Genomic DNA, 11,015 nt, shown 5'->3' on the forward strand with positions numbered 1-11,015 from the left:
TCAAAGGCTCCTCCTGACGCCGAAGCTTGAGGATTATACCCAGAGGCACGTTATTTTCAAAATCCACTGCACCATTAATCGAAAGGTTTGCAATCTGATTATCGACAGTGGGAGTTGTGAAAATATTGTGTCAAAGGTGCTGGTTTCTATGTTAAAACTGAGCACAAAGAAGCATCCCAGGCCATACAAGATTAGTTGGATAAAGAAGGGCGCCAACACTAAGGTAACCACTACTTGCCGAGTTCCATTTTCAATTGGCAAATCTTATAACGATGTAGTAGACTGTGACGTGGTGGAGATGGACACGTGTCACATGTTGCTCGGAAGGCCGTGGCAATTTGATGTGGACGCCACAAATAAGGAGCACGATAACACTTATTCGTTTTGGTGGCATGAAAAGAAGGTGGTGTTATTGCCCAAGAGAGGAAAGTCCAACGAAGTAGCAGTGCTTGAGAAGAAAAATAGTTTTCTTTTGGTAATCGAAGATCAATTCCTGATGGATGCAAAAGAGAGTGGAATTTTTTTAACATTTGTGGTGAAAGGGAGGATTGAAGAGGCCGTTCCCGAATTTCGTCCCCATGTTCAACAACTACTTGAAGAATTTTCAGACATTGCTCCTCATGAATTGAAGGCTGGTCTACCCCCCATGCGAGACATACAACACTGCATTGACTTGGTACTAGGCGCCATTCTCCCCAACTTACCACATTACCGAATGAGTCCTAATGAATACAAAATTCTTCAAGATCAGGTCGAGGACCTCATTTGCAAGGGGCTTATCTGTGAGAGCATGAGTCCCTATGTCATTCTAGCCTTGCTCACTCCAAAGAAAGATGGTAGTTGGAGGATGTGCGTGGACAGTCGCACCATCAAAAAAATCACAGTAAAATATATATTTCCTATACCGTGATCAAATGGCATGCTAGACATGCTTGCAGGCTCAAGAATTTTTTTCGAAACTTGATTTGATGAGTGGCTATCATCAAATACGAATTCGACCCGGCGACGAGTGGAAAACATCTTTCAAGACAAAGGAAGGTCTTTACGAGTGGTTGGTCATGCCATTCGGCTTGTCCAACACACCCAGCACCTTCATGAGGGTCATGCACCAAACTTTCAAGTCTTTCATTGGCAAGCTTGTTGTTGTATCTTTAGATGATATTCTCTTGTACAACCAAGATGAACAACAACACATGGTGCATTTGCGCGAAGCGCTCTCAGTTCTAAGGGAGAGCAAGTTGTACGTTACTTTAAAGAAGTGCAATTTCATCACTAGTAGATTACTATTTCTGGGTTTCGTTGTTGGTGCAGATGAAATTCATGTGGATGAAGCAAAGGTTCAGACTATCCGAGAGTGGCCACGCCCATCATCCCTCATGCAAGTTCGAAGCTTCCATGGACTAGCCACTTTCTACCGGCAGTTTATTCAGAATTTTAGCACTCTAGCGGCACCAATTACTGAATGCATGAAGAAGGGTAGATTTCAGTGGGGTTGATGAACAAGACCTGAGCTTTGCTATCATTAAAGAGAAGCTATCTACAACCCTGGTTCTTGTGCTGCCCAGCTTTAAAAAATTATTTGAAGTAGAGTGCGATGCTTCCATTATTGGCATTGGGGCCGTTCTCTCACAAGAAGGCCGACCTGTCAAATTTTTCAGTGAAAAATTAAATGGAGCAAGGCGAAAGTGGACTGTCTACGAGTTGGAATTCTACGCGATAATCAGGGCCTTAAAGCATTGGGAGCACTATTTGGTCCAACGCGAGTTCGTGCTGTATAGTGACCACCAAGCGTTGAAGTTCATTAATACTCAAACCCACATGAACCGAATGCATGCCAAGTGGATTACCTTCATACAAAAATTCACCATGGTCTTTAAGTATAAGTCAGGTCAGCACAACAAGGTTGCAGACGCCCTCAGTCGACGAGGGGAACTTTTGGCCACCCTACGGACTGAAATTACTGGCTTTGAACAACTCAAATATCTCTATGTTGAAGATGATGACTTTGCCGAGACTTGGAAGAAGTGCAAACTCAAGCTACCTACGACAGATTTCCATATTCAAGATGACTATCTATTTCATGGCAACCAACTGTGTATCCCACAGATTTCTCTACGTGAACATCTGATATGTGAGTTACATGGTGGAGGTCTGGGAGGTCATGTGGGGCGAGACAAGGCTATTGCTTTGGTTGCCGAGCGATATTATTGGCCACAATATTTATAGAGGGACGTTGGTCGGTTTGTTAAAAAATATCTCATTTGTCAAGTGGGAAAGGGGCATGCTCAAAACACCGGACTTTACACCCCCTTACCAGTGCCGGAAAACATATGGGAAGATGTGAGTATGGACTTTGTACTTGGCCTTCCGCGAACCCAACGCGGGGTGGACTCCGTCTTTGTCATGGTCGATCGATTTTTGTAGATGACTCATTTTATACCATGTTGAAAAACAGTTGATGCTTCTAACGTCACCCACCTCTTCTTTAAGGAAGTTGTGCAACTTCATGGAATTCCAAAGTCAATTATATCAGAAGGGATGTTAAGTTTCTCAACCATTTTTGGATTACCCTCTAGAAGAAGTTTGAAACCAACCTGAAATATAGTAGCACTTGCCATCCACAAACAAATGGGCAAACGGAGGTAACAAACCGCACGTTGGTCAACATGGTCCGGTGCATTTCCGGGGACAAACCAAAGTAGTGGGATATATGCCTTCTACAAGTGGAGTTTGCTTTCAACAATATGATCGACCGATCAATTGGAAAAACACCATTTGAAGTTGTCTACACTCGGCCACCAAAGCATACTCTAGACTTAATTCCACTTCCCAAACTTCCTAGAGTCAGTATTGCAACAGAAAATTTGGCGGAAAGAATCCAGCAAGTCCACTCGGATGTTCGCGTCAATTTGGAAAAGGCCAACTCACGTTACAAGCAAGCGGTGGACAAGCATAGGCGAGTGAAAATTTTTCAAGAAGGGGATTTGGTAATGGTGCATTTACAAAAGCAGCATTTCTCAACTGGAACTTACAACAAGCTGCAGAATAAGAAGTTCGGACCATGCTGGATTATGAAGAGAATAAATGATATTATGTCATTGACCTCCCCAATAACATGCCAATCTCCTCTACTTTCAACGTAGCAGACATTTTCGAGTACCATCCACTAGATGACGCTCTCTATCCTAACCATAGTAAGAGGTCGAGCTTCCTTTCGAGTAGGGAAGAATCTGATGCAGCAGACGAGATTGGGGTAGCATGCGACTTACCAAAAATGAACCAGGAAATGTAGCCGTGAACAGAGGAGGTCTTTGACAGCTTTCTAAAAGGAAATGTTTTCCTTATTTTTCAGATTTCATGTGTTCGCTTCTGCCTTCTCTTTAGCTTCTAATCCATTTTCTTTGGCCTTCTAATCCAAAATTATGTAATTTCTAAGCATATTTCTTTATATTCAATTCACCTTAAATTTGATTAACATTTGTGTTTCGTCAATTAATAAACTATGTTGATATATCATCTGTAATATAACATATGAATTAAGTAATGGAAAATGATAGGGTTACTACCATTATACTATCTATTTATTATTCTTTTTATATTTAATTTTTTTTAATTTTTTTAATTTTACTTAATGGTTAAGAAAGTGACTAGTAGTAAATTATATATTTTTTTAATTTTTTCTTAATGATTAAGGATGTTAAAAAAATATTTAAAATAAAATGATTAAAAAATAAAAAATACATGTAAGTAGTAAATAGGTAGTGATAGGGTTACTACCCTTAAATAATTAACATATTATTTTCTGTTTAAAATTTTATTGAACATATACTATTTAAAAATTAAATAGACAGGATTACTTGAAGTAAAAAAATAAATTAGCTTTTCTAAAATTTATTGAATTAGTTTCGCTCTCTGACCCATAATTATATAGGGTGAATCTGTTAAGTTTGAACAACATTTTGTTGTACACATGTCCGTGATTAAAGGAGGTAAAATGAACTTGACCGTGCCGTTGTTTGAAATTTAGAGTGGACTTCGATTTTAACACAACTTATCCAATTCATTTTTTCTTTTTTCTTTTTTTTTGGCTGACGCGACTCAGTCCAATTCACATACTTGTTGACGAAGAAAGTGGTAAGGGCCACATACTTGTTGAAACCAAACACAGCCTCATAAATGTGACTTTTCCTTTTTATTTCATACTTTGTACCAGAAAACATAACAAGAACATGATCTAATTAATGTTCAGTTAATAGAATACACATACATACATAAGAGTCTTTTACGCTCAAAAAGCAGAATCCTAATTAAAATATACGATCGTTACAAACCAAGGGATCCTTTATGGCAACCGTTTTTTTTTTAAGTTTTGCTGAATAAGGGAGGGTAGTCAATTCAAGCTTATCCGGTGACCATCTTCCTACACGCGCACCACCGGGAGAATTCTCACTCGTCGATCTTGCAGTCGACCGGATTGGGCATCATTTGGAGCGGCACGTTGTAGCGACGCGCAGTTTAAAGCGAATGCGTGGCGCACTCGAGCCACTGCGAATCACCTTCCATTGATGCCATGCGCAACAGCTCAGGTCTCAGTGACTCCGGCACCGTTTTGACCGACCGATTGACTTCTTCCCAGAGTGGTGCGTGGATGACACGCGCCACCAGTGTTTCCCTTTAATGCTTTTTCCCGATTCTATTATTTTTTGTTTTCTGTATGTCTAATTTTATGTCGATATATTTTGTTGGTGTTTGTTTGTTAGGTTTTTTGTTTGTAAGAAAAATAAAGTGAAATAAGCTATTGGACTTATGTCTATAACAATGTTGGTTCCTCCCTCCCCCGATTTGGAAGATGGGTGTGGTGTTTACTTCTCCTTCATTGGAGGATGGAGTGTGGATGCGGGTTGGTTTTACCTCTGTTTTATGATACACCCTTTAAACTTTTATACAACTTCATGTCTAGGACTAAATTAGAGACTTTGTATCGATAATAAGTGTAACGTATTATATTATTTGAAATAAAATTATTATTCTTAATAATAGTTTGGACTCTTAGTAATATTTTTAAAGTAGGACCCCAATATATTTTGGACCACTTTTAAACATTACAAATAATAACATCGCAAAGGATATTAATTGGTCCCACGTGGGTCTGATCCCAAGGATCTAGTGCCATCAAAATCAATATCGATATTATACGGCAGAGGTTTGGTCTAGTTCTGGTGGAAATTCAATTCCTTCAATAATAATAAAAAAAAAACAAAAACAAAAACAAAAACAATCTTATATAAGATACAAAAACACGTGCAGCGAATCCAACCGACGTTCAGTTTGCATTCTAGCGGGGGAAGTCGTTTTGCCAGTCAACGCTCAGCTGGGCTGTGGCTGGCATGATTGCTTGCAAAAGAGGACTTCTAGCCACAGCATTGTCATCTGTCCATAACTACGGCGCGCATCAAACCATTTATTTATGCAATCAGTAGCAAGCCTTTAGCTCGGTCGACAATGGCGTACCAGAAACTCCCCCTCTCTACCGTCGCCTTTCTCTTGCTCGTGAACCTCCATGGCGAGCATTCGATGGCAAAGGAGGTCGTACCAGTGGGTGTGGTTCTTGATTTGAACTCCCCGGTGGGAGGAGTTGCAGAGCGTTGCATGTCCATGGCACTCTCCGATTTTTACGCTGTCAATGATGATTATAACACCAGGCTCGCTCTTTGGACTATGGATTCTGGGAATGATGTCATTGCCGCAGCATCTGCAGGTATGTTAAATTAAAGTTCCGCAATTAACATCGTGGAAAAAATCATGATAAAGTTGTGAATGTCTCTTTCTAGATGACGAAAAGAACTTTTCCCAAAAGCAAGGAAAATGAAATCTTATGTAGTTACGCCTAAAGCGTTCAACTTCAATCAATAAAAAGCTCTCTAAAACAGGATATTATCTAGGGAGGCATGCTCTTTTTCCATGACATTCACGGCTTGCATCATTCTACACCTCCTTTGTCTCTTTGATTTCTTTATTCCACCAAACTTCATGGACGCCGCCATTAGAATTTACTCCTTATCGAACTAACACACAAACTTTCAGAATACCATCTGGTTTAGTTCAATTTCAGAACTGGTCTTATATTTGTGCCATCTTCTAATTAATCATTCACTATTTACTGAAATCCAGCACTGGATTTAATGAAGAATGAAGAAGTGCACGCCATCGTAGGACCTCAAACGTCAGCACAAGCTAAGTTCGTTGTTGAACTTGGACGAAAAGCACAGGTTCCCATCATTTCCTTCTCAGTCACAAGCCCCTCTCTTTCCCCTGCTCAAAACCCCTTTTTCATACGCATGGCGCTAAATGATTCCGCTGAGGTGAAAGCCATAGCAGCCATTGTTAAGGCCTACGGTTGGCGGGAAATTGTCCTTATTTATGAAGACACAGATTATGGAAATGGTTTACTTCCATACTTGATGGGTGCTTTTGAAGGGATTGGAACTCGAGTGCCTTACAAAAGTGCAATTCCTCCATCTTCCAATAACAACGAAATCGCTAAGGAGATTAAAAAGTTGAAGGAAACTAATGCTAGGATATTCATTGTGCACATGACTGCTTCACTTGGCTCGAAGCTCTTTGTACTTGCAAATAATGCAGGAATGATGAGGGAAGGGTATGCATGGATTATCACAGCAGGGCTATCAGCTTTGGTTGATCCTTTGGGCCCAAAGGTGAAGGAGTCGATGCAAGGTGTGCTGGGATTGCGACCATACATACCCAGATCAAAACAGTTGGAAGACTTCAAAAGAAGATGGAAAAGAAATTTAACCTCAAGCAAACCAAACGTTAAGATTACTGGATTAAACCTCTTTGGATTATGGGCATATGATACAGCTTGGGCTTTGGCTATGGCAGTAGAGAAGGCTGGCATAATGCATTCTGGATTCTTAAAGAAAAGTGCTAGCAAAAGTAACGTGGATCTTGCAGCTCTAGGCATTTCTGAAACGGGTCAAACACTACTTCATACACTTCTAACCACTGAGTTTCAAGGCCTGAGCGGGAAATTTCATTTGATTAAAGGACAGTTGGAACCTTCAGCCTTTGAAATACTCAATGTGATTGGAAAAACAGAGAGAATTATTGGATACTGGACAGAAAAGACAGGACTTTCGCAAGAATTGGATGACACTGGTGAAGTAGCATACTCAATTTCAAAGGTCGGACTCAAGCAACCAATCTGGCCAGGAGACACAACAAACGAGCCGGCAAAGTTGAGGATTGGGGTTCCAGTGAGAAAAGGTTTTGATGAATTTCTGAAAGTGGAATGGGATCCTCGTATTGATAAGCCTATCATATCAGGGTTCTCCCATGATGTGTTTCTTGCTGTTCTCAAGGCATTACCATTCCCCCTTCCTTATGAGTTTATTCCCTTCATGAATAAAGATAGGCAGAGTGCTGGAACATACGATGAACTTACTTACCAAATCAAACTTCAGGTGATTTTTGGGCCTAAGTATTTTTGTTGACTTATAAAAACTTAATTTTTTCAGCACATTGAAAGCAATATACTCCCTTTCCCCGCATGAATGGTGGGGATATCATCGTCATGTGAGAGGGAGAATATTTCTCCCAAGGTTATGATTAAGAACTTGGTAAAGCACTTGAAGAAAGTTTTTGTTGTTTTTCTTTTCAATCTCATGGATTAACAACCATGCATATTTTTCTCTAAATGCAGAAGTATGATGCTGTGGTGGGAGATACAACAATTGTTGCCGATCGCTCCTTATATGTTGATTTCACTTTGCCTTACTCAGAATCAGGCGTGTCAATGGTGGTTCTGGTGAAAGATGAAGAGAAGAACAACTTTTGGATTTTCTTAAAGCCACTAAGCTTGGATCTGTGGTTAACAACAGGTGCAGCATTTGTCTTTACAGGTTTGGTGATTTGGGTTCTTGAACACCGAATAAACAGTGAGTTCAGAGGCCCGCCAGATCAACAACTTGGCATAATTTTCTGGTTCTCCTTCTCAACACTGGTCTTTGCTCACAGTAAATATCCTTCAACCCTATAAAAAGATTTCCTTTCCTCCTCCCCCCCTCCCTGCCCCAAAAAAAAAAAAAAAAAATTAACATATTTGATTGTGTTTATTGACATCATTATAATGGATCCAGGGGAGAGAATGGTAAACAACTGGTCAAGATTCGTGATGATCATTTGGTTTTTCGTGGTGCTCATCCTCACACAAAGTTATACTGCAAGTTTGGCCTCGATGTTGACAGTACAGAGATTGCAGCCTACGTTTGTTGACGTAAAAGAGATAAAAAGGAACGGTTATTTTGTTGGATATCAAAATAATTCCTTTGTGAAAGGACTTCTGATAAAACAGTTGAATTTCAATGAGTCCCAGTTGAAGCCTTACAGCACCCCTGAGGAGTATCACGAAGCACTGTTTAAAGGAATCAACAATGGTGGGGTTGCAGCTATTTTTGATGAAATTCCCTACATCAAGCTCTTCCTTGCAAACTACTGCTCCAAGTACACTACGGTTGGACCGACCTACAAAACCGATGGATTTGGCTTTGTGAGTCTCTCTCTCTCTCTGCCTCTTCCCCTTTTATTTATATTTTTACTTACAGCATAGATTTCAAAACTATAACTTATTTTGTATAAATTCAACCTCAAACTACAAAAACCAACAATTTGGTATCTCAAATTACGGATTTTCTTCAATTTATCTTCGCTTGTTTTATTTTTTTCTCATTCTAAAATGCTGTAGGATTGCTCATGTGTTTCTTCAGGCCTTCCCACAAGGATCTTCTTTAGTCCCACACATTTCAAGGGCAATCCTTAATGTGACTCAAGACAGAGACAAATTCGGAGCACTTGAGCAGAAGTACTTTTTAGGTAGTGGAAGTACTAGTTCTTGTGAAGATTCAAGTGCCTCAATCTCTTCAAATAGCCCTAGTCTCGGTCTGTACAGCTTCGGAGGCCTCTTCATCATCACCGGAGTTGTGTCCTTGTTCTCACTATCGGTTTATGTGTTGAAGTTCCTTCGCACGCATTGGCCTGCTTTAAGTACCACACATCCTGAAAGCTCCTTTTCGTCCAAGTTGATTGAAATGGCCAAGTATTTTGACCGGAAAGAAGATCCCTCTTCACATCCCAATATTGAAAGACATACATCTAGGATACATGCTGTATCAAGTCCTGACGTAACAGAATTTCGTCATGATATGGAGAACCACTCCAGGAATTTCGACGTTGAAAGCGACAGGGATGAAAGTCCTCCTTCTACGAGTTTTCCTTCTCGGCGTAGTGATATTACATCTTTGCATGAGGGCGTACCAAATTAAAAGTCCAGTTCTTCTACGTACAGACAATTTCATGCACTCCTTTGTGCATGCCTGCTGACATGAATTTTTATATTATTATGAAAAAAAAAAAAAAAAAAAGCGAGGAAGAGCCATTTCTTTCACCATTTTGCTTGAATAGAGCCTTGACCATCATCTCCCCCCAAGCACGTTGTCTCCATTCCCATTCCCAGATTTGGGTCTCCAACTTGAACGTCGTCTCCGCCATTTTCGTACCTCATTTTGCAGGCCATTTTTCCTCCGCGACCGACGTCTCTCTCTCAGCCATTTTTCCTCGGCTGCGCTGCACTCCTCCGCCCTGTGTTCCATCCGGCTGTGTTCCACCCAATCGTCGGCGTCCTCTGTGGTAAGTGGTTACATTTCCTCCATTTTCATGAAAGCCCATGTGTTAGAAGAAACATTCACTTCAAATTATTAGATTACAAAATTTGCCCCTTTCATCTGTATTTTTTCACGGCTGAAGCTTGAGCTTCACAACTCTTCCATCTGCCCCCAAAAAACCAAGGTGGTAGTGAGTTCAAAACTGCATATAGTTCCACACTGGCTATTATTTTACAATTCCTTATTGTTATGTTTTGATCATTTTTTCTGTGTTTGACTCAGTCTCCACAATGATAGTTGCAGACAAATAGTGATTCCAGGCATTTATGTCGTAAAATTGATAAGATTGTGAAATTGTGAAAATAGATACGCCATCAGTCATAGGGAGAGTGTAATCAGTTCCAAAAATTACATATTCGCACAACAATTCTTTAGATTTTTTTCCCTTCCAGACTCTTGTTGACTTGCTTTCTAAAATTCTTCTGGATCTATAGATTTTTGTTACTTGTTAGAACCCAAGTATTAGCTGATTTGCTTGTCCTTAGGAAGACACTCAAAACATATACTCATTACCAATTACAGTTCCGGAAAGCAGGGCAATGATGATGAAATCCCTTTATGTATGCCTCTCACTCTGCAGCTTCTATAATATCGTACCCTCCTGCAGCTTCTTCAATGAAAATGATCTTTGAGACACAATCATATTGTGGAGAAACAAGAAAACAAGAAACTATTGGAAAAAAACAAAAAATAAAATGAAGTAACTCATAAGAATAACGGAGTGTTGTGTGGATGCAGAATAAGAGTTTTGAGTTCCTTATTCTAATTACTGCAATGTATAAATGAGCTCTTAATATTTAATTGATTTGATGCATGATCCTTGTTTAATTGATTTTGTATTGAGTGCTAAAGATTTTGGAGGCAGATGGAAGGGTTGTGAAGCTCAAGCTTGAGCAGTGAAAAAATACGGGCTTCGTGGGATGGCTAAAAATATTCATTATTATTTGGAGTTGATATAAATATTCTGTGTATTCGGGTTACTATCATCTATTTTTTTGGTATTAGCAGCTTGGAAACATCTCCGAGGTTTTTGAGTCTAGTGGAACCCAGTTTGGTGAACCAGTGATTGCGACTCAAGAACGTGTACTTAATGATTCCTTTTTGTTTCAACTCTATTTGATATTTTGGTATTGGCATGAACTTAAATCTAGTGGATAACTGTTAAATTATGTTATATTATCTTCACAGATGCATCTTGGGGTGGATGGAATGCAACCGGATAATGAGGATGGAACACAGCCGGATCTTGAAGATTTTGGTTTATGATTTTGAGATGTA

The 11,015-nt window shown here is 39.8% G+C and overlaps 1 protein-coding gene across 1 annotated transcript; it reads left to right on the forward strand.

Moving 5' to 3' along the window:
* Positions 1-5,365: 5,365 nt before the first annotated feature.
* On the forward strand, positions 5,366-9,460 carry LOC121262822 (glutamate receptor 2.8-like). Its single transcript, XM_041165445.1, has 5 exons — positions 5,366-5,758; positions 6,172-7,481; positions 7,721-8,033; positions 8,157-8,566; positions 8,784-9,460. Exons 1-5 carry the CDS (start codon positions 5,503-5,505, stop codon positions 9,336-9,338), a joined length of 2,844 nt encoding a protein of 947 aa, XP_041021379.1. The 5' UTR covers positions 5,366-5,502; the 3' UTR covers positions 9,339-9,460.
* Positions 9,461-11,015: the final 1,555 nt, after the last annotated feature.

Source organism: Juglans microcarpa x Juglans regia, chromosome 4S (assembly GCF_004785595.1).
Source record: "Juglans microcarpa x Juglans regia isolate MS1-56 chromosome 4S, Jm3101_v1.0, whole genome shotgun sequence".
NCBI classification, from domain to species: domain Eukaryota; kingdom Viridiplantae; phylum Streptophyta; class Magnoliopsida; order Fagales; family Juglandaceae; genus Juglans; species Juglans microcarpa x Juglans regia.

Bases quoted from the DNA above. Each gene is read 5' to 3' on its own strand.
- LOC121262822 (XM_041165445.1), top strand. From the start codon at position 5,503: ATGGCGTACCAGAAACTCCCCCTCTCTACCGTCGCCTTTCTCTTGCTC. The intron at 7,482-7,720 runs GTGATTTTTGGG...CTCTAAATGCAG, and splicing joins CTTACCAAATCAAACTTCAG to AAGTATGATGCTGTGGTGGG. The intron at 8,034-8,156 runs GTAAATATCCTT...TAATGGATCCAG, and splicing joins AACACTGGTCTTTGCTCACA to GGGAGAGAATGGTAAACAAC.